This window comes from Serinus canaria, chromosome 25, assembly GCF_022539315.1.
Source record: "Serinus canaria isolate serCan28SL12 chromosome 25, serCan2020, whole genome shotgun sequence".
Taxonomy (NCBI): domain Eukaryota; kingdom Metazoa; phylum Chordata; class Aves; order Passeriformes; family Fringillidae; genus Serinus; species Serinus canaria.
The window spans coordinates 12,331,395-12,354,606 of NC_066338.1; the positions used below are offsets into that span (position 1 = coordinate 12,331,395).

Below are 23,212 nucleotides of genomic sequence, written 5' to 3' on the forward strand. Positions count from 1 at the left end.
TTTGCCTCTCCAAATCCAGGTGTATACCCCAACCAGGGTCAATCCTGACTTCTCTCCCAATCCAGCTGTGGAACCCCCAGTTTTGGGTAATTTCTGCCATTCTCTCTCCTGGATCTTCCTCTCCCAAATTCAGGTGTAGAACTCCCAGTTTTGGGTCATTTCTGCCATTCTCTCATCTAGATTTTCCTCTCCCAAATCCAGGTGCAGAACCCCATTTTTTGGGTTTTTCTCCCATCCCCTGGATCATCCCAAATCTGTCCCAAATCCAGGTGTGGAACCCCAATCCCAGGGGTCCATCCTTGTTCATTCTTTCCCAAATTCAGCTGCAGAACCCCCAATTTTGGGTCATTTCTGCCATTCTCTCTCCTTGACCATCCTGTCCCAAATTCAGCTGTGGAACCCCCATTTTTGGGTCATTTCTGCCATTCTCTCTCCTGGATCTTCCACTCCCAAATCCAGGTGCAGAACCCCAATTTTTGGGTCATTTCTGCCATTCTCTCTCCTGGATTTTCCTCTTCCAAATCCAGGTGTGGAACTCCCATTTTTGGATTTTTTCTCCCATCCCCTGGATCATCCCAAATCTGTCCCAAATCCAGGTGCAGAACCCCCATTTTTGGGTCATTTCTGCCATTCTCTCTCCTGGATCTTCCACTCCCAAATCCAGGTCTGGAATCCCCATTTTTGGGTTTTTCCCCCCATCCCCTGGATGTTCCTCTCCCCAATCCAGCTGTGGAACCCCCATTCCAGGGGTTTCTTTCTCATCCCCACATTTTTAGCCAGGAAAATCCCTTTTTGTCCCATTCCTCCAGCCCAGGATCTGCTCTGTTGCTCCACCCAGGCTCAGATCCCCTCCCTGTGCCTTTTATCTTATTTATTTTTATTTTTTCCCTGTTTAAACAACAAATAAATCTCTTTTCCTTTCCTGACTCTTGTCCAAATTCATTCACAGGCCCTCTGCCTCTCTCCTGAACGACTCCAAGGGAGTCCTTGAGCCTCAGCATTTTTATATTTTATTTATTCAGCACAATAAACGTGCCTGGCACTTCCCAAACATCCATCAACCAGCAAGGTCCATTTTCTGATCAGTGCACCATTGGATTCACCAAAAAATCCACATTTTTATAAAATTCCTCAGCCCCTAAAATTGAACCCAGCAGAAGAAATCCCCACCTGGAGAGGAGGGTTTGGTTTGGAAATGAAATTCCTGGAGCTGCTCAGCTGCCCGGTTTGGGGAGATGGGGGTGAATTCTTGGGGTCTGGTGAATTTTAATCTTCTAGTTTTGGTGAATTTTATCTTCTGGGTTTGGTGAATTTTCTCATCTGAATTTGGTGATTTTTTTATCCTCTGGGTTTGGAAAATTTTCTCCTCTGGGTTTAGTGAATTTTATCCTCTGGGTTTGATGAATTTTTATCCTCTGGGTTTGAGGAATTTTATCCTCTGGGTTTGGGGAATTTTATCTTCTGGGTTTGGTGAATTTTATCCTCTGGGTTTGGTGAATTTTATCCTCTGGGTTTGGGAATTTTATCCCCTGGGTTTGGGGAATTTTCTCCTCTGAGTTTGGGGAATTTTTCTCCTCTGAGTTTGGGGAATTTTATCTTTCAGTTTGGGAATTTTATCTTCTGGCTTTGGTGAATTTTCTCCTCTGGGTTTGGGGAATTTTTCTCCTCTGGGTTTGGTTAATTTTATCCTCCAGGTTTGGGGAATTTTATCCTCTGGGTTTGGTGAATTTTTATCCTCTGGCTTTGGTGAATTTTATCCTCTGGGTTTGGTTAATTTTATCCTCTGGGTTTGGGGAATTTTATCTTCCAGGTTTGGTGAATTTTCTCATCTGAATTTGGTGATTTTTTTATCCTCTGGGTTTGGTGAATTTTATCCCCTGGGTTTGGGGAATTTTCTCCTCTGGGTTTGGGAATTTTCTCCTCTGAGTTTGGGGAATTTTTCTCCTCTGAGTTTGGGGAATTTTTCTTTTCTGAGTTTGGGGAATTTTATCTTCTGGTTTTGGTGAATTTTATCCTCCAGGTTTGGTGAATTTTATCTTCTGGGTTTGGGGAATTTTTTCTTCTGGGTTTGGGGAATTTTTATCTTTTCAGTTTGGGGAATTTTATCTTCTGGGTTTGGTGAATTTTCTCATCTGAATTTGGTGATTTTTTTATCCTCTGGGTTTGGGGAATTTTCTTCTCTGCGTTTGGGCAATTTTATCTTCTGGGTTTGGGGAATCTTTATTCTTGGGGTTTGGGAATTTTTCTCCTCTGGGTTTGGGGAATTTTCTCCTTGAGTTAGGTGAATTTTTCTCCTCTGGGTTTGGGGAATTTTATCCTCTGGGATAAAAATTTGGGGAGCTGCAGGTGAATTCTGGGTTTGGGGAATGTGACTCCAGAGGGGCTCAGGGATCTTCTCCATCTCCCTGGAGCTGCTGGGGTGGCTCCAGAGGTGCCCCCAGGGTCACCCAGCAGGGCCACCAAGGTCCAGAAGGAGCCAAAGGAGCTGGGATGATCCCAAATCCCATTTTCTGCCTGATCCAGACAGGAACCAGCAGCTGTCCCTGGCAGCTGGTGGCACAGGGTGACAGCTGATGGCAGCCACCACCCCAAGCTCCATCTGCCCTCCTGGAGCGGTGCCACCACCCAGAAGGAGGAGAGGAGGGGGCTGAGGGCAGGGGGAGGTCCTGGTGCCACCTCGGGGGTGGTGGCCCGGTGCCACCAGTGGCCCTGTGACCTCCCAGCCAAATTGGTGACAGGAATGTGACCCCAGGGGCTGCTGCCACCAACGAGGGCCAGGGAGGGAGGGCTGGAGCCAGATGGGCTGGGAGGGATCTTTGGGCAGGAAATTCCCGGGGTGAGGCTCTCCTGGAGCGGGCTCTGAGCTGAGGGAGGGCGGCAGCTCCAGGAATTCCCTGGTTCGGTTTTTGGGGGGGTCCTCAGGGAATTTGGGCAGCTCTGGGACACTCACAGCAAAACCTGGAGGGGCTGGAGAGTGTCCAGAGCTGGGGAAGGGAATGGAGAATTCCTGAGGGGCTGGGAGGGGAATGGAGAATTCCTGAGGAGCTGGGAAGGGAATGGAGAATTCCTGAGGGAGCTGGGAAGGGAATGGAGAATTCCTGAGGGGCTGGGAAGGGAATGGAGAATTCCTGAGGAGATGGGAAGGGAATGGAGAATTCCTGAGGGAGATGGGGAAGGGAATGGAGAATTCCTGAGGGAGATGGGAAGGGAGGAGAATTCCTGAGGGATCTGGGAAGGGATGGAGAATTCTGGAGCTGGAAGGGAGAGAATCGGGGCTGGGAAGGGAATGGAGAATTCCTGAGGGAGCTGGGAAGGGACTGGAGAATTCCTGAGGAGCTGGGAAGGGAATGGAGAATTCCTGAGGAGCTGGGAAGGGAATGGAGAATTCCTGAGGAGATGGGAAGGGAATGGAGAATTCCTGAGGGGCTGGGAAGGGAATGGAGAATTCCTGAGGGAGCTGGGAAGGGAATGGAGAATTCCTGAGGGAGCTGGGAAGGGAATGGAGAATTCCTGAGGAGATGGGAAGGGAATGGAGAATTCCTGAGGGGATGGGAAGGGAATGGAGAATTTCTTCCTAGGTTCCAAAAACAATCAAGGATCCAAACACAAACAAGGATCCAAACACAAATTGAGGATCCAAACACAAATCGAGGATCCAAACACAAATCAAGGATCCAAACACAAATCGAGGATCCAAACACAAATTGAGGATCCAAACACCACCCAAGGATCCAGCCTTGAATCGAGGACCCAAACCTGGGTGAAGCTCCCAGCCCCAGGAATTCCTCCCTGCCCAGGGTCTCTCCCTGCTGCACCAGCAGAGCCTCCTGGATTTCAGTTCCCAAGGTGGGACAGGAGCCCTCAGCCCCGGCCAGGAGCAGCAGAGTTCCACCCTGAGGGGGTTCAGCACCAGCTCTGCTGGGTTTTTCTCCTCTTGGTGCTTTTTTACTGCCCACCAGCTGGAGCAGCTCCCCCTGTCAGGATTTTCCAGCCAGCCAGCAGCTCCCTGATGTGTCTGTAATGAGCCCTGTGGATGTATAATTTAGGAGATGTTTAATCTTGCTGCCTCTGGAATAAAAAAGAAAATAATTCAACATTTTTAGTCTGGGCCTTTTTATTTATTTATTTTTTTAAATACCTTGAATTTTGATGTTTCCCAGGGGGGTGAGGATGGGGAATACCTGATGGGGATGGCAACCTGTGCTGTGTCTGCCTCTTCTCCCTGCTCCAGGTCCTTTCCCTGCGAGGTTTGTTGGCCTCCAGGCTCTGATGGATGGAACACAGCTTTAATGAGGTCGTGTTTTCCCAGCAGCTCCATTTGGAGCCATTTAATGCTCAGCTCAGAGCAGGAAATGGAGTTAAAGGCTGGTTAAGAGTCTCTGATGCAGAGGAGAACTCTGCCCCATTTTCACTCCTTTCCAGATTTGTTAACAGCAGCTCCAGGGGGAAGGTGAAGGCCAGAGCTCATTTTTTGGGGATGAGGCTGATTTGGTGCCCCTGGATGAGGTTGGGACATCCAGCAGAGCAGGAGCTCATCATTCACAAGGGGAAAAACCTCACCAGGGCAGGGTCAGTGTGGGAAATTCCAGCGTGGGGACACTGAGGGTGAGAGGAGGAGGAGCTGGGCTCAGGCTTCATCCTGCTGGATGTGAGAGGGGAAAGGATTGGATCCTTGGATTGCAGCTGGATGAGGTTGGGACATCCAGCAGAGCAGGAGTTCATTGTTCACAAGAGGAAAAACCTCACCAGGGCAGGGTCAGTGTGGGAAATTCCAGAGTGGGGACACTGAGGGTGAGAGGAGGAGGAGGAGCTGGGTTTGGGCTCCATCCTGCTGGATCTGAGAGGGAAAAATCCATTCTTGGATTCCAACTGGATGCAATTCCAGCTGGATGAGGTTGGGACATCCAGCAGAGCAGGAACTCATCGCTCACAAGAGGAAAAACCTCACCAGGGCAGGGTCAGTGTGGGAAATTCCAGCGTGGGGACACTGAGGGTGAGAGGAGGAGGAGGAGCTGGGTTTGGGCTCCATCCTGGTGGATGTGAGAGGGAAAAATCCATTCTTGGATTGCAGCTGGATGAGGTTGGGACATCCAGCAGAGCAGGAGTTCATCATTCACAAGGGGAAAAACCTCACCAGGGCAGGGTCAGTGTGGGAAATTCCAGTGTGAGACACTGAGGAGGAGGAGGAGGAGCTGGGTTTGGGCTCCATCCTGCTGGATCTGAGAGGGAAAAATCCATTCTTGGATTCCAACTGGATGCAATTCCAGCTGGATGAGGTTGGGACATCCAGCAGAGCAGGAGCTCGTCCTTCTCAAGAGGAAAACCTCACCAGGGCAGGGTCAGTGTGGGAAATTCCAGCGTGGGGACACTGAGGGTGAGAGGAGTAGGAGGAGCTGGGCTCAGGCTTCATCCTGCTGGATGTGAGAGGGGAAAATCCTTGGATTGCAGCTGGATGAGGATGGGACATCCAGCAGAGCAGGAGTTCATCATTCACAAGGGGAAAAACCTCACCAGGGCAGGGTCAGTGTGGGAAATTCCAGCGTGGGGACACTGAGGGTGAGATAATGCAAATAATGCAAATTGTAAAATCTATATTGTCACCCCCTTCTCATAAAAGAAAAAATAGAATAAAATTTGAAAACACCTCTCAATGACCCCATCTTTAAGTAAAATAAAAGAAAAGTTGAATTCCCCAGTGCCCCACCCTGTAATTCCTGCAGGGAGTTCCCGGGCACAGCTCCCAGCTCCGTTTGCAATCCCATGTGAGAATCATCATTATCACCACGGATGGAGCATCAGCTGCTCCTCGCTGGTGGAACAGCTCCAGAAAGAATCCAAATCCTCCTCCTCCTCCTCCTCCTCCTCCTCCTCCTCCTCCTTCTCCTCAGGGAGGAAGCGAATCTGCTGCTCCAGCTCTTTGAGCAGGAGGAGAACAGAATCCCAAATTCCTTCCAGAATTCCCCCTAATAATTCCCTCCAATAATTTCCTTTTTTTCCCCCACAGGCTGGGGAGTTTTGGGGGTGTCAGGGCCTAACCAAGACCCCTGCCCCGTGCCTGAGGGAATTCCTCCAGGCCAGGCTGGAATCTGGCAGGTTTCATGGCCCTTGCTGCATTCTCCTTTGCCCAGCTGCTTTCTTGGCCTCCTCCCAGGCTGGCACAGCCTGGCTGTCCTCAGCTGACCCCCTCCTTCCTCCTGCTCCTTCCCAAAGCCGGGAAAACTCGGGAGGCCAAAGCTCCAGCTCTCCTCAGGCACCTCCAGCAGGGTGACAAGAGAAGCTCCTGGGTCCCTGCAGGTGGCCAGGACCAGGCTGGATGGGGCTTGGGGACACCTGGGGTCATGGAAGGTGTCCCCGTGGGTGATCCCTGAGGTCCTTCCAGCCCCAACCATCCCGGGATTCTCCGATTCCCTGGTTCATTCCCAAATTGCTCCAGTGAATGTTTTTGAGGGATTTCACTTCCTCTTGGCTCAGGATCTCACTCTGCTTTAACTCCTGCCAGGTTCTCCCCGCCTCAGGCCGTTCTCATGTCCTGGACTCTCTTCCCGGCCCAGTTTGGAGCAGGATACAAAGTTTGGGGTCCAGCAGTGTCCCTTGTCCCACCATTCCCAAATCCTGGAGCTCCTGCTCCAGTTCAGAGGTCCAGCAGTGTCCCTTGTCCCACCAATCCCAAATCCTGGAGCTCCTGCTCTCCACATTCCCAATGTCCACTTTGGGGTCCAGCAGTGTCCCTTGTCCCACCATTCCCAAATCCTGGAGCTCCTGCTCCAGTTATGGGTCCAGCAGTGTCCCTGTCCCATCAATCCCAAATCCTGGAGCTCCTGCTCTCCACATTCCAACCATGTGTCAGTTATGAGGTCCAGCAGTGTCCCTGTCCCACCAATCCCAAAATTATCCCAAATCCTGGAGCTCCTGCTCCACTTTGGGGTCCAGCAGTGTCCCTGTCCCACCAATCCCATAACAATCCCAAATCCTGGAGCTCCTGCTCTCCACATTCCTAATGTCCAGTTTGGGGTCCAGCAGTGTCCCTTGTCCCACCAATCCCAAATCCTGGAGTTCCTGCTCCAATTCAGGGTCCAGCAGTGCCCCTTGTCCCACCAATCCCAAAATTATCCCAAATCCTGGAGCTCCTGCTCTCCACATTCCCAATGTCCAGTTTGGGGTCCAGCAGTGTCCCTTGTCCCACCAATCCCAAAATTATCCCAAATCCTGGAGCTCCTGCTCCAATTCAGGGTCCAGCAGTGTCCCTGTCCCACCAATCCCAACACAATCCCAAATCCTGGAGCTCCTGCTCCACTTTGGGGTCCAGCAGTGTCCCTTGTCCCATCAATCCCAAATCCTGGAGCTCCTGCTCCACTTTGGGGTCCATCAGTGTCCCACCAATCCCAAATCCTGGAGCTCCTGCTCCACTTTGGGGTCCAGCAGTGTCCCTTGTCCCACCAATCCCAAAATTATCCCAAATCCTGGAGCTCCTGCTCCAATTCAGGGTCCAGCAGTGCCCCTTGTCCCACCAATCCCAAAACAATCCCAAATCCTGGAGCTCCTGCTCCACTTTGGGGTCCAGCAGTTCTCTTCCTCAGTGTCACCTTGTGTCACCCACCCCAATCCAGGGATGTTCCCTGCTGGATGTCACCTGGTGTCACCTGGATGGAATTGTCATTCCAGGATAGAATTGTCATTCCCAGATGGAATTGTGATTCCTAGAAGGAATTGTCATTCTGGGGTGGAATCATGATTCCTGGATGGAATTGTCACTCCCAGATGGAATTGTGATTCCAGGATGGAATTGTCACTCCCAGATGGAATTGTGATTCCTGGATGGAATTGTCACTCCCAGATCGAATTGTCACTCCCAGATGGAATTGTCATTCCAGGATGGAATTGTGATTCCTGGATAGAATTTTCATTCCTGAGTGGAATTTTCATTCCCGGATGGAATTTTCATTCCCAGATGGAATTGTGATTCCTGGGTGGAATTGTGATTCCCAGATGGAATTGTCACTCCCAGATGGAATTGTCCTTCTGGGATGGAATTGCGATTCCGAGATGGAATTGTGATTCCTGGATAGAATTTTCATTCCTGAGTGGAATTTTCATTCCCGGATGGAATTTTCATTCCCAGATGGAATTGTGATTCCTAGAAGGAATTGTCATTCTGGGGTGGAATCATGATTCCTGAATGGAACTGTCATTCCTATATGGAATTGTCCTTCTGGGATGGAATTGTGATTCCCAGATGGAATTGTCACTCCCAGATGGAATTGTTATTCCCAGATGGAATTGCGATTCCGAGATGGAATTGTCCTTCCCGGGTGGAATTGTCATTCCAGGATGGAATTGTCATTCCCGGATGGAATCCCACTCCCTGCCCCCCAGGGAACCCCTGCCTTACCTGCTCAGGTGAGCGGGATCCAAACGCCATTAACGAGGTGACAAGGACAGCAATTAAGGACAGGAGCCACCCCCGTGCCAGCAGGGAGGGACACAGCCGGTCCCACACCCCCCTCGGAGCGAGGAGAGCAGCAGGGAGGCTCCTCCCGGCTGGATTTTGGGTGGAATTTGGGAATCTGGAGCCGCTGGATGCGGCTGAAGAGCAGCAGGGGATGCAGGGCTGAGGATTCCAGCAGGCAGGAGCAAACACTCCAAGCCAGCGTGGGGCTAATGAAGGGCTTCTCGAAGAGCAAAATCAGCCCGAGGAATAAAAACAAACAGGGCTGAGCGTGTGGGAGAGGCAGCAGGAAGGAACACACGGGGCCCTGGGAGGGATGGAGGTGAGAGGAAAGGAGCCTGGGCAGCGAGGATCTCACAGGGAATGCTGGAAGCATCTCCCACGGCTTCCCAGGGAGGTGCCATCCCTGCCTGGGGTGGCAGCAAAGGCGGTGGTGGGAAGGGAAAGGGGTTGTGGAGGCTGGCTGATGGTTTGGGAGGATTTATTCCATCTTCCAGCCTGGATCCCAGAGACAGCAGGCACTGGAGGGATGCAGAGGGAAGGCAGGAGCTCCTGGCCTGATCCTAAAGGTCAGGAGAGGGGTGGCAAACCCACAGATCATGAAATTCAGATGCTCAGAGAGGAAATTCTCGGGAGCTGCGAGGAAAGAACCTCAAACCCATCAGATTTTTGAGATCTGGGCGAGCAGAGGGGAAGATCCCACCTGGCATCCCCCAGGGATTTTGGGAAGTGTTTTTAGCTCCACATTCCAGCTGGGCCCCGGTGGAAAACGAACCTCGGGGTGGTCACTCCTTCCCCCGAGGGGCTGGGATGGTGTCACAGGTGCTCCTGACAGCAGGAGGACACTGCGACCTGCTGGCCTCTGCCCAGATGTGCCACCCACACCTGGCACACCTGGCTGAGGGATGCCCTAGACCCTTGGGAAACTCTGGAGGGCTGGGACAGCTCCAGGACAGCCAGGAGGTGACAAAGCTTGGACTGGTGTGACAGAAGCAGTGACACCAAGAGCAGCTCGGGAAACGGGAACCGAGGAGCTTCATTCTCCGCGGCTCCGGTGCAGGGCAGCTCCCGTTACCGGGGAGCACCGGGACGCCTCGGCAGAGCTGCCTCGGCTCCCCCGGCTCCTTCCCAGCTGCTCCGGGGCTGAATCACAGCGATTTGTTGTGGCGAGCGTCGCCTCGGTACCTGCTGCACGCTGAACACCTCCTCTCCCTCCTCTTCCTCCCCCTCCTCTTCCTCCTCCGCTCTGCCCCGAGTGATGGGGAGCGGGAGCTGCGCTGCACCCACGCGGCTCGGGGGAAAGCAGGAGGCAGGGAAAGGGTTAAAAGCCGTGCCTGGAGCTCCTGGAGGGGTTGGGGGGTGACAGCGACAAGGGACAGGCTGGGAGGGGATCCGGACATCCAGGGAGGGTCGGGGATCCCCTAAAAAACTCCAGGGGAGCCAGTGCCACCCCAAACCCATCTTGCCCAGATGAAACGGCCCCCCCCGTGCTGAGTGAGGGGCCAGGAGCCCCCCAGAGCCCCCCAGAACCCCCCAGAGCCCCCCAGAACCCCCCAGAGCTGGCCCAGCTCGCCCCCAACCCACGGGACCCTCATCCTGCTCCAGGGGCCGAGCTTGGGTCCCCTCTGCTGCTCCCACATCCCGGCGCTTCCCGAGCCCTTCTCCGATGGGATAAGGAGTGAAAACCTGGGAAAAGCCTCCCGTGACCCCAAATCTGACCCCAAATTTGCAACTTTAGTCACCTCCAGGGTCACGGCTGGGAGGAGGGAGGGCACGGGGATGGGCAGGGACTGGCACCAAAATGTTCCTTCCTCCCACGGGTGCATCCCAAGCCCTTCTCCAACCCCACAAGGAGTGAAAACCTGGGAAAATCCTCCTGTGACCCCAAATCTGACCCTAAATTTGCAATTTTAGTCACCTCCAGGAGGAGGGAGGGCACGGGGATGGGCAGGGACCATGCCCAAGCTGCTCCTGCCTCCCACTGGGAGCCCTTCCCCAACCCCACAAGGAGTGAAAACCTGGGAAAATCCTACCGTGACCCCAAATCTGACCCCAAATTTGAAATTTTAGTCACCTCCAGGGAGGACTCGGGACGGAGCCGGAGGCAGGGACCGGCACCAAAATGTTCCTTCCTCCCACTGGTGCATCCTGAGCCCTTCTCCAACCCCACAAGGAGTGAAAACCTGGGAAAATCCTCCTGTGACCCCAAATTTGCCCCAAATTTGCAACTTTAGTCACGTCCAGGGCCACGGCCAGGAGGAGGGTGGCAGTGTGGGGATGGGCAGGGACTGTGCTCAGGCTGCTCCTGCCTCCCACGGGGAGTCCTCCAAGCTGACAAGGAGTGAAAACCTGGGAAAATCCTCCTGTGACCCCAAATCTGACCCCAAATTTGCAATTTTAGTCACCTCCAGGAGGAGGGAGGGCACGGGGATGGGCAGGGACCGTGCCCAAGCTGTCGGTGCCTCCCACGGGCGCTTCCCACGGGGATTGTGACTAACGGGAGCCATCCCTGGCACAACTCCACGGCAGGAGCAGCTCCTCAGAAGAGCCCGCGAGGGGTTGGAGCCTGCGGGAAATGGATTTGCAGGGAGGTTTTAGGTTCGGTTTTAGGTTTTAGGTTCGGTTTTAGGTTTTAGGTTCGGAAGGAAAGTTTTTAAAATGCCGTGTCTGGGTCAGAAAAGGGTTTTGTGGCACAGGTGTGGAGCTGGGGAGGGGACGCTCCCATAAAGGGTTAATTCTGGTCGGGAAAGGAGCTGGGGGTGTTTCCCCAGAGCCCTGGAATCCTCCAGAGCTGGGAATGCCCGCGCTGGCAAGAGGCAGAGCTCGGGGGATGGCTGGGACACGGCTGGGTGAGGGGGGACAAAGGAGTTGCCAGGGAGATGCCAGGGGACAGCCAGGACTGGGCAGCGACCTTTGGGGACTGGCACAGGGTGGGCTGTGCCCCAAAGGGGTCCAGCTGCAGGCAGAGGGTGAGGGACTGGGTGGGACAAGGGACAGGATGGGCTGGGACACTCAGGGGACAGCCCTAGGACAGGTGACACTCCAGTGAGAGTGACATCTACCAAGGGGACAGCCAGGACTGGGCAGCGACCTTTGGGGACTGGCACAGGGTGGGCTGTGCCCCAAAGGGGTCCAGCTGCAGGCAGAGGGTGAGGGACTGGGTGGGACAAGGGACAGGATGGGCTGGGACACTCAGGGGACAGCCCTAGGACAGGTGACACTCCAGTGAGAGTGACATCCTACCAAGGGGACAGCCAGGACTGGGCAGCGACCTTTGGGGACTGGCACAGGGTGGGCTGTGCCCCAAACGGGTCCCAAACAGGCTGTGGGCAGAGGGTGAGGGACTGGGTGGGACAAGGGACACACAGGGGACAGCGCGGCACGGGTGACACCCTAGGACAGGTGACGCTGCAGTGGGAGTGACATCCTAGCAAGGGTGACATCATAACATGGGTGACATCCTACCAAGGGTGACACCCTAGCATGGGTGACATCCTAACATGGGTGACATCCAAGCACAGGTGACATCCCAGTGAGAGTGACATCCCAGCACAGGTGACATCCTAACATGGGTGACATCCCAGCACAGGTGACACCCCATTGAGAGTGACATCCCAGCAAGGGTGACATCCCAGCATGGGTGACATTCTAGCAAGGGTGACATCCCAGTGAGAGTGACATACTAACATGGGTGACATCCCAGTGAGAGTGACATCCCAGCACAGGTGACATGGCAGCACATGTGACACCCTACCAAGGGTGGCATCCTAGCAAGGGTGACATCCTAGCATGGGTGACATTCTAGCAAGGGTGACATCCCAGTGAGAGTGACATCCCAGCACAGGTGACATGGCAGCACATGTGACACCCTACCAAGGGTGGCATCCTAGCAAGGGTGACATCCAGTGTGAGGACACAGCAGCTCAGGTGACATCCCAGTGAGAGTGACACCCCGGCACAGGTGACATCGCAGCTCATGTGACACCCTACCAAGGGTGACATCCCAGTGCAAGTGACACCCCAGCACAGGTGACAGCCCTCATCCCCTCTCCCTGCCATAGGGACCGTGCCCCATCCAGCCAGCCGGGTGACAGTGACAGTGACAGTGACAGGGCCCATCGTGGGGACACCGCGGGACCTGACCCGGCGGCGCCCTGCGGTGGGACCGGTCCCGTTTCCTCCGCCACACCGGCGAGACCCCCTTCCATGGCGGGGATCCGGTCTGGGGACGGCACCTGGAGGCATCGGGGACGGGATGGAGACCACGGGGACCGAGGGGACCGAGGGGATGGAGGGGACCGAGGGGATCACGGGAATCACGGGCACAGAGGGGATCACGGGCACCGAGGGGATCACGGGGTAACGGGGATGACGGGCACCGAGGGAGTCACGAGAATCACGGGGACCACGGGGACCGAGGGGATCGCGGGGATCACGGGCACCGGGAGGATCACGGACACCAAGGGGATCACGGGCACCGAGGGGATCACGGGGATGACGGGCACCGAGGGGGTAACCGAGGTAACGGGGATCACGGGCACCGAGGGGATCACGGACACCAAGGGGATGACGGGCACCGGGAGGATCACGGACACCAAGGGGATGACGGGCCCCGGGAGGATCACGGCACCGAGGCGATCAGGGGCACCGAGGGGGTGACGGGGATGACGGGCCCCGGGAGAATCACGGGCACCGAGGGGGTGACGGGGATCACGGGGATGACGGGCACCGAGGGGGTGACGGGGATGACGGGCACCGAGGGGGTGACGGGGATCACGGGGATGACGGGCACCGAGGGGGTGACGGGGATCACGGGCACCGAGGGGGTGACGGGGATCACGGGGATGACGGGCACCGAGGGGGTGACGGGGATCACGGGCACCGAGGGCAGCCCCGTTCCCGCCGTCTCCCCCCGCCGCCGCCGCCGCCGCCGCCGCCCCGCGCGCACCTGCCTCCCGCGGGGAGCCGCGCATGCGGCGCGCACCACCGCGCCCCAGCCCGCGGGGGGGGCCGGCGGCCGGAGCGGGCGTGTTTACACGGGGGCCGAGGGGGGCGGCATCGGCGCGGCCCCCCCCGCTCCCCCCCCCCCCACGACACGAATGGTCTCTTCCTCGCGCACTATTTAATCGCCGCCGCTGCCGCACCGCCGGCTCCAGAGCTGAGGGAGCAGCGGAGAGAGCAGCGCCCGCCGCCCGCGCTGCGGCTCGGTCGCGCCGGCCCCGCGGGCTCCCGCCGCCGCCAGCATGCAGCCCCCCGCCCTCGGCATCCTCCTGCTCATCGCCTGCTTCGGCAGCGCCCGGGGAAACCTCTCCCGCGACGGTGAGTGGCGGCACCGCGAGCGGGCGAAGCTCCCTCACCATCCCCGCCGCTTATGGCGGGGGATGCGGGGAAGGGAGCGACAGGTGCGGGGAGCGGCGGCGGCGGCGCCGTTATGTGGGTCAGGCAGGTACCGCCCGCCCCGCCCCGCCCGGCCCTCGGGGCCCGCCCCGCCGCCTCCTGCGGGTGCGGCTCCCCGGGCGGCCGGCGGGGCTCAAGGTCACGGCGGCGCCGGTGCTGCCCGTCGTGTCCCCTCACGGCCGCGGCGGAAGGTTCCAGACAGGCCCCGGCGGGCGGCGGCGGCGGCGCTCGGCCCCTCCCGGCGCTGCCCGCGGAGATGGGGGGGGGGGTGGATGGAGAGTCCTCGGTGCGGCGGAGCCGCCCCGCCGTGAGGGTGCCGGGGCTCGGCGGTGACACACGGAGGGGCGGATGGAGCTCCCGGGGGAGCTCCCGGTGACATCCGCGCCGCGGCTGGGGCGGCTCCCCGGTGTCTCCGGTGGGAGCCGCCTCCCCGGGATGGGCGGGGGGGGGGCTCGGCGGCGGCGGCCGCTGCCCGTCCCGCCGGGATGAGCGGGGCTCGCCAGACAAAGACGGGTTCACCGGCGGCGACAGTCGCGATAGGCACGGAGCGGCTGTGATTTCTGTCGGGGCTCGCCGGTCGCTGCGGGTCCCTGCGGGATTGCCCCGGTGGCTCGGACCCGCCATCCCCTGTCTGGCTGCTGGCGGCTCCGTTTGCCGTGTCGGGAGTCGTCTGTCGTGACAGAAGCGCTGCTGCTGCGTGTGTTTGGGTGGGGAGGTGCAGCCGCCGGCCGGGGGCTGGGCTGGGCTGGGCTGGACCCGCCGTGTTGTGGTCTGGGGGCGCTGGGGTTGGCTCCGGTCTCCATCCGCATCCCCGCGGTCCATCAGGAGCGGGGAGGGGGCTCTGGAGCAGCCCCCAGGGTCCCGAGGGCTGTGCGGGTGGGAGGTGACACGGTGGGGACAAGGGCTGAGCCCGCAGCCCCCACGGCTTCCCCCGCACCCATCTCTGGTGCTGTCACAGCCTCTGTGGGCTGGTGGCTGCGTTCCCATCCACGAATCCCGGGATTTGTTCTGGTTTTGGCCGCGGTCCTCCCACGGGCACCCGAAAGAGTCACTTGGGTGTGGGTGACGCTCAGCCCCAGGGCGTGGGGACATCCTGGCAGCCCCGGCGTGGGGATGCTCAGCCTGGGGGGCTGGGGATGGCCGAGGTGGCCGTGACCTGGAGCTGTCCTGGGACAGGACACAGCCTGGATGGTGACACTGCAAGATTTCCTCCTGGGCTGGCCTCTGCTGTGGCCCAGCCCTGGCCAGCAGAGCCAGGGTCCAGCCCAGCTGCACAAACACCCCCAGAAAAATCCTTCAGGAGCAGAGGAGATGGGAGATGCTTGGGGAGAAGTTGTTGTGTTTTCACGGTCGGTGCCTCATCCTGAGCCATCCCAGCGTGACATCCCCTCCTTGGCACCTGTCCTGGGGAGGGATGGAAGCTCCTCCTTGGAGAACATTCCTCCAGGGCTGTGGATGGCTCTGCCACCAGCATGGCAGGGTGTGGAGGAACCCCTGGAAGCCACCCAGGCCCTGCTCCTGCACAAGAGGGCCCTGTCTGAGCTCTTGGCTGCCGTTGTGCTGCTGTCGGCACATTCGGGTGTGTTTGGGCTGCTGCGTGGTTGTCCTTGTGTGAGGATCATTCTCTCTCTGCAGGGTTATTCCACTCAGGAGTTGTGTAACCCTTTTGTTTGGACAGTGCCCTGGGAGGCCACCACGGGGCCAAACCCAGATGACTTTGGGGCTGGTTTTTTTCCCCTGGGCCACTGGAGGACATGGGGAGGTTTGCAGAGAGGCAGGTTCAGGCCACTGTCCCTGTCTTGTAGGTTTTGTCTCTCTGGAGCTCCTGGAGCTCTCTACTTGCCCAGACCACCCAGAAAATGTCCCTCTGTCCTGGGAGCAGCCTTTCAGTCTGCCCTGCCCATATGGGTTGGGGTCCCACAGGGTTTTTGCCACCCCCAGCCACCAAGCAGGTGACATCTGCAGGTCCCAACCCTTTTGTTTGGACAATGCCCTGGGAGGCCACCACGGGGCTGATTTTGGGGCTGGTTTTTTTCCCCTGTGGCACTGGAGGACATGGAGAGGTTTGCAGAGAGGCAGGTTCAGGCCACTGTCCCTGTCCTGTGGGTTTTACCTCTCTGGAGCTCCTGGAGCTCTCAGCTTGGCCAAGCCACCAAGAAAATGTCCCTCTGTCCTGGGGAGATGTCCTGCAGCCTCCTGCCCATATGGGTTAGGGTCCCACAGGGTTTTTGCCACCCCCAGCCTCTCAGCAGGTGACATCTGCAGGTCCCAACCCTTTTGTTTGGACAGTGCCCTGGGAGGCCACCACGGGGCTGATTTTGGGGCTGGTTTTTTTCCCCTGGGCCACTGGAGGACATGGAGAGGTTTGCAGAGAGGCAGGTTCAGGCCACTGTCCCTGTCTTGTAGGTTTTGTGTCTCTGGAGCTCTCAGCTTGGCCAGACCACCCAAAGAAGCTCCCTGTGGCCTGGGGGGATGCCCTGCAGCCCCCTGCTCATGTGGGATGGGGTCCCACAGGGTTTTTGCCACCCCCAGCCACCAAGCAGGTGACATCTGCAGGTCCCAACCCTTTTGTTTGGACAATGCCCTGGGAGGCCACCACAGGGCTGATTTTGGGGCTGATTTTTTTTCCCCTGGGCCACTGGAGGACATGGGGAGGTTTGCAGAGAGGCAGGTTCAGGCCACTGTCCCTGTCTTGTAGGTTTTGTGTCTCTGGAGCTCTCAGCTTGGCCAGACCACCCAAAGAAGCTCCCTGTGGCCTGGGGGGATGCCCTGCAGCCCCCTGCTCATGTGGGATGGGGTCCCACGGGGTTTTTGCCACCCCCAGCCACTGAGCAGGTGACATCTGCAGGTCCTGCTGGAAGGTGGGAGAGCCCAGGGGCCACGCTGGGGTGCTGGGAGCCCAGCACTGCCTGGAGCAGCAGAATTCTTTGCTGGCTGCTTTCCAGGGTGCTTTTCCCCAAGGAATGTGTGGAGAGCCCCGTTCCCAAGGCCATTAGGGCTCACCATATGCTCCTGGTGCCCGTGCCAGCAGCAGCCCTTGGCTCCAGAGCTGAGGAAGCAGTGACAGCCCTGGTGAGGCACGAAAGGGAGGGAGGGCGACCTCTCTGCATCACTCACTACCTGCTTGGCCTGATTTCGGATGACTGGGATCAGCTGCCTGGAGGAAAGGAGCTGTTCCAGGGCTGGGATCAGCACTCAGCCCCAGGGGAGGGAGCAGAGCATCCCTGAGCATGGAATCCACCACTCAGCTGTCTGGCACAACGCCTTAGGCTCAACAGGCAAGGCTGGATTTTAGGACAAAGCCTGTGGGATCAGGCTCTGTGGAGGTGCCCAGACAGTGAGGGATGTGCTGGCAGCGCTGCCAGGACAGGAATTCTGCCTCTGGCCTGGCAATGCCGTGGGGTTTGGCACAGTTGTGCTGTTTGCTGGGAGGAGAAATCCCAAAGGAATGGGGCGAGGCTGCCGGAACCCGAGCGGAGCATCCCGAGGTGTGGGGGCACATCCTCCTCTGGAGGGAAAAGCGCCCTGTGTGCCCAGGATTCCCTGCCTGGGAGGTCTCCAGCCTGCAGGATGCTGCCTCTTCTCCCTGTGCCTGACGTTCTCACCTCTCCAGGGGTGTTGGAACCGCCGGAGGAACCGGGGGCGGCTGCATCTGGGGAGTCACCCCGGCGCTGGCACGGCAGCCGTGCAGGCAGATGGAGGGAGCTGCAGCAGAGCTGTTCCTGTTTGTTTTCCCTGCCTCCTTGGTTCCTAACCTCGTTTCGTGCCAATCCAGGGTGTCTCGTGCCCACCTGGGTCCCTGCAGGAGAGGAGCAGTGGGAGGGACAGGTTCTGGATGCGTGTCCGAGGTGGTTTTGGTGGTGGTGGTCTGCTTGGGGTGCTGGGTTTGTTCTGCTGTGCCAGTGGCTGGCCTGGCACCCCCTGCCCAGCCTGGTCTCCACCTGAGCTGCTTTTCCAGCCCTGCTGATGCCTGGGCTGTGCAGGTCCCCCGGTGCTGGTTGTGCACAGATTGAGAGGAGTCCTCGCTGCTTTGGCTCCTCAGTGGGCCCTGGAAGGTGCTGCCAGCTCTGTGACACCCCCACAGTCAGATGGATCTGCTCCTCCTCCTCCTCCTCCTCCCAGTTACTGGGTCAGCTCAGCTTGAACCATCTGGTCCCGTTCTGGCCCCTCTGGCACCATCAGCAGAACCTTCATCGGGTGGTGATGGAGGGGTGGGAGCGCCCTCTGTGCTGCCCCACTCCTCCACCCACCTTCGAGAGGCTGAGATTCCCCTTCCTCCTCCCACAGAGCTCCTCTTCCTCCCCCCGGGGCCATCCCTGGGTGGGGAGAGGAGGATGAGGAGCCGAGGCAGGAACTCTCCGTGCTTTATTTTTGGGCAGCACCGAGCCAGACAACCTCCAAGGCGGGCGGTGCCGGCAGAGGGAGGCGGGGAAGCCGAGGCTGAGAGGAGGAACGGGCAGGGATGTGTTTAACCATTCCAGTCACCCGCCCAGCCGGGATGCGGCCGAGGGCGTTTGGGTTTTGGATGCTGCAGGAGGGTGGCAGGGCTGGCAGGGACAGCATTTCCCAGGAGTTTGACTGAGATGATGTTGTGTTGTGATTTCAGGGTTTATCTCAGAACCTCGTGTCCCTGCCAGGTGTGGCAGTCACCTCTCCTTTCCCCTCCCAGCACTGTCTGTCAGTCCTGCAATTCCAGAAGGGCCTGCAGTGACTGGCAGATTCAAACCCCGGGGGACACTGGGCCACCCAGGTGTCCTCTGTCCCTTGTACCTGCTTGGTGGCTCCCTGCCCCTTCCCTGCCCCTCTCCCCCAGGTAAATGGGTGAGCAACCACGGTCAGGGAGTTCTGCTGGAGCTGGTGCTGGGTTCAGAACAAAGCTCTGGATCCAAACCCTCCAGCAGAACCGACTCCTTTCCTTCCCCATCACCTTGATCACCTCAATCCTGGAACTCCAGAAGGGCAGATTCAAAGGATGTCCTCTACCCCCAGAGGGACACTGGGCCACCCAGGTGTCCTTTGTCCCTTGTACCTGGTTGGTGGCTCCCTCCCCTCTCCCTGGGGTTAAAAGGAGCAGCACCCACGGGGTTCAGGAGTTCTGCTGGAGCTGGTGCTGGGTTCAGAGGCCAGAACAAAGCTCTGGATCCAAACCAACTCCTTTCCTTCCCCATCACCTTCAAGCTTCTCCACAGAGGGAAACCTGAGGAGCAGCAGAGCTCCTGCAAGCCTGGACTTGTCTCCACGTGCTCAGCTGCAGCTCCCAGCTGGCCAAAAGTGTCCCTGGGGTCAAACACCACAGTGCCACTGTTTGCTTCAGCACCAAGGGCCAGCCAAGCTCAGGCAGGTCCTGTCAGGTTCTCCTGGTGAATATTCCAGCAGAGCTGTGTCCCTGCAGCATCCCAGGAGCTCTCCCCTCCTCGGGTGATGCTCCAGGCTCTGCTTGAGCTGCAGATGTTTTTCCTCAGCCTCCAACAGTGTTTGTTGGCAAGCTCAGCTTTTCCAGGCTGTTGCTTCCAGGCTGGGATTTCCAGGGAAATGAGTTCTGATGCTGGCAGGGAGAGCAGCAGGTCCCTGGGCCGGGAAGTCAGGACTTGCTGGGACACCCCAAACCCTGGGGAGATGTTCCAGAGCTCCTCGTTCTCCCTCCTGCTGCCATCAGGGTCCTGGTCTGAAACCACCAGGAGATGGATCCAGGAGAGATCCCGAGGTGCTCCAACCTCTGAGCTTCCCTGAACATCTCATGGCTCTCCTGGAGGCTCCATCATTGAGGAGATGGATCCAGGAGAGTTCCTGAGGTGCTCCAACCTCTTGGCACTCCTGGAGGCTCCATTTTGCCCCTCCAACTTTGAATTCTGGGGTTTTTTTGGGGTTTTTTTGGCTTTTTTTTGTCTCCCTGAGATTCTGAGAGCTCCAAAAAGGATAGAACATTGAGGAGATGGATCCAGGAGAGCTCCTGAGGTGCTCCAACCTCTGAGCTTCCCTGAATACCTCATGGCACTGCTGGAGGAGGTTCCATCATTGAGGAGATGGATCCAGGAGAGCTCCTGAGGTGTTCAAACCTCTTGGCTCTCCTGGAGGCTCCATTTTGCCTCTCCAACTTTGAATTTTGGGGGGTTTTTTGGTTTTTTTTTCATTTCTCTGAGATTCTGGGCACTCCAAAAGGGACAGAACATTGAGGAGATGGATCCAGGAGAGATCCTGAGGTGCTCCAACCTCTGGCACTGCTGGAGGCTCCATTTTGCCTCTCCAACTTTGCATTCTGGGGTTTTTTTGGCCTTTTTTTTTCGTTTTTTTGTCTCCCTGAGATTCTGAACTCTCCAAAAAGGAGAGAACACTGAGGAGATGGATCCAGGAGAGATCCTGAGGTGCTCCAACCTTCTGGCTCTCCTGGAGGCTCCATCATGGAGGAGATGGATCCAGGAGAGCTCCCAAGGTGTTCAAAACTCTTGGATCTCCTGGAGGCTCCATTTTGCTTCTCCAACTCTGAATTCTGGTTGGTTTTTGTCTCCCTGAGATTCTGAACACTCCAAAAGGAACAGAACATTGAGGAGATGGATCCAGGAGAGCTCCCGAGGTGCTCCAACCTCTGAGCTTCCCTGAACATCTCATGGCTCTCCTGGAGGCTCCATCATTGAGGAGATGGATCCAGGAGAGATCCCAAGGTGCTCCAACCTCTGGCACTGCTGGAGGCTCCATTTTTCCTCTCCAACTTTGGATTTTGGGGTTTTTTTTTTGTCTCCTTGAGATTCTGAGCACTCCAAAAGGGACAGAAGCAGCAGAGGTGACCTGCTGGGTCACAGCTGGTGTGGAACCATCCTTTGGGTCATGGGGAATCTCCAGGACCCTCCTGGAAGAGCTGGAGATGTCTTGGGGGCAGGTTTAGGTTGGATATCAGGAAAATCTTCTTCTCCCAGAGGGTTCTGGAGCACTGAGCAGGCTCCTCATGGAATTCTGACATTCCCAAGGAGCTCCAGGAGAGGTTTGGACAATTTTTGGGGTGTCTGTGGGTTCTTTGCCACTCATTTCCATGATTCAATTTCCCCACCCCTCAGTTGTGTGATTAAAATAAATCCATTTTTAAAAATATTAGGATATTATAAAATAGAGGGAAATTAAACCCAAATCTTCTCTTACACAGTGCTGGGGCACTTGGGGGTGACAAATGGCACTGAGGTGGCTTCAGGGCCACCAAACCTCGTGCCAGGGCATCCATCTGGGCAGAGACACCTCGTTGGGCAGGGAGATCCTTCAAACGGAGCTGTCACAGCACCGAGCTGGTTCCCTTGGCAACGGAGATTGGCCTTAGGGTAGGAGCTAAAAACCCACTCAGAAATTGGAGTTCTGAGCTCTGGGCTGTCACACTGGGGGAGGGGGCTGGCACTGGGCTCACCCTGCCCTGTGGCCCGAGGTTTTGGGGAAATTCTCTCATTTTTGGGGCTTTTCAGGGTGTTTGGGGGATTTTTGGTGTCCCAGTCCCTCTGCTCTGTCCCCTCTCAGCTGGCACTGGGCTCACCCTGCCCTGTGGCCCGAGGTTTTGGGGGGAATTCACTCATTTTTGGGGCCTTTCAGGGTGTTTGGGGGATTTTTGGTGACCAAAAACTTGAAATTTTCCCTCTGTCCCCTCTCAGCTGGCACTGGGGTCATCTTGCTCTGTGCCCCAAGGTTTTGGGGAAATTCTCTCATTTTTGGGGCTTTTCAGGGTGTTTGGGGGACTTTTGGTGTCCCAGAACTGGGAATTTTCCCTCTGCTCCCTCTCAGCTGGCACTGGGCTCACCCTGCTCTGTGCCCCGAAGTTTTGGGGGAATTCTCTCATTTTTGGGGCTTTTCAGGGTGTTTGGGGGATTTTTGGTGTCTCAGTCCCTCTGCCCGTTGCTGGATGGGGACAGCAATTATATATATTATATTTTGTTATATATATATTTATGAAAGTATTGTTACTTTTATGATTTTAATTTATTTTTATGAATAATTTTATTTTGTAACTATATTATTACGTTTATATATATTTATATAGATTATAAATTATAGAAATATTTTTAATATATAATTTTATGCAATATATTACGTATTTATATATTTTTCTTGTTATGGTTTTATATATATTAAAAGGAGGAGGAGGAGCACGGCCTGGCCTGTTGTGTTTGCAGTGTCCCCTGTCCCCATGGCTGCTGCAGGTGGGGTGGCAGGACCCATCCCCCCCCCAGATACCTCCAGGCAGTGCCACCTTCTCCAGGCCTTGGAGCACCAGGGACACTGCCCTGGCAAGGGTGGCACCTTTAGGTGCCTTCAACCCTGGCCAGGATTTCCAGAGAGGCCCCAAACTGGGATTAACCCTTCATCCCATCCCAAATTCCATCCCAAATCTGGGATCTGCTCATGGCAGGATCCTCCAGCAGCTCTGGGGTCATGCTCCTGTCCCTTGGAGCTGCCTTGGGGACAGCAGTGTCCCCTGTCCCCATGGCTGCTGCAGGTGGGGTGGCAGGACCCAACCCAGCTCAGGAATGCAGCAAACTCCCCCCCGCTGATTTTTGGGATCCCTTCAGAGCGACAGGGACACCACAGAGCTGTGCTCAGGTGGCTTTTGGGGACACTGCTGTCCCCTGGGGTGCTCTGGAGGGAGGTGACACCATTAATTGTCCCTTTTCCATGTGCAGAGAGCCAGCCCACGACGTCGGACGAGACCGTGGTGGCCGGGGGCACGGTGGTGCTCAAGTGCCAGGTGGAGGATCCCGATGATTCCTCGCTGCAGTGGTCCAACCCTGCCCAGCAGACCCTGTACTTTGGGGAGAAACGAGGTAAAACCCCAAAGCTGGGGGGAAATGGGGTGAAATCCCACAGTTTGGGGAAAATGGGGTAAAATTACACATTGGGGAAAATGAGGTGAAATCCCAACTGGAGGTAAAACCCCACAATTGGGGAGAAATGAGGTAAAACCTCAAAGTTGGGGGGAAATGGGGTAAAATTCCACAGTTTGGGGAAAATGAGGTAAAATTCCACAGTTTGGGGAAAATGAGGTAAAACCCTAATTCTGGCTAAAACCCCACAGTTGGGGAGAAACGAGGTAAAACCTCAAAGTTGGAGGGAAATGGGTAAAATCCCACAGTTTGGGGAAAATGAGGTAAAAATCTCACAGATTGGGAAATTGGGGTAAAATCCCAATTCCAGGTAAAACCCCACAGTTGGGGAAAAAGGAGGTAAAACCTCAAAGTTGGGGGGAAATGGGGTGAAATCCCACAGTTTGGGGAAAATGGGGTGAAATCCCAACTGGAGGTAAAACCCCGGAGCTTGGGAAAAAGGAGGTAAAATCTCAAAGTTGGGGAAAAATGGGGTAAAATTCCACAGTTGGGGAAAAATTGAATAAAACCCCAGAGT

At 56.6% G+C, this 23,212-nt stretch overlaps 1 protein-coding gene across 4 annotated transcripts in view; it reads left to right on the forward strand.

Annotated features, from left to right (window-relative positions):
* The first annotated feature begins 13,650 nt into the window (after positions 1–13,650).
* Positions 13,651–23,212, forward strand: part of LOC108964195 (cell adhesion molecule 3-like) — a 36,858-nt gene continuing 27,296 nt past the window's right edge. For all 4 annotated transcript variants that reach the window (XM_050984236.1, XM_050984229.1, XM_050984231.1 and 1 more), the window contains exons 1-2: positions 13,651–13,765; positions 22,495–22,635. In XM_050984236.1, the coding sequence (XP_050840193.1) occupies positions 13,690–13,765; positions 22,495–22,635 (217 nt within the window). In that variant the 5' untranslated portion in view covers positions 13,651–13,689. The remainder of the gene's footprint in view (positions 13,766–22,494; positions 22,636–23,212) is intronic.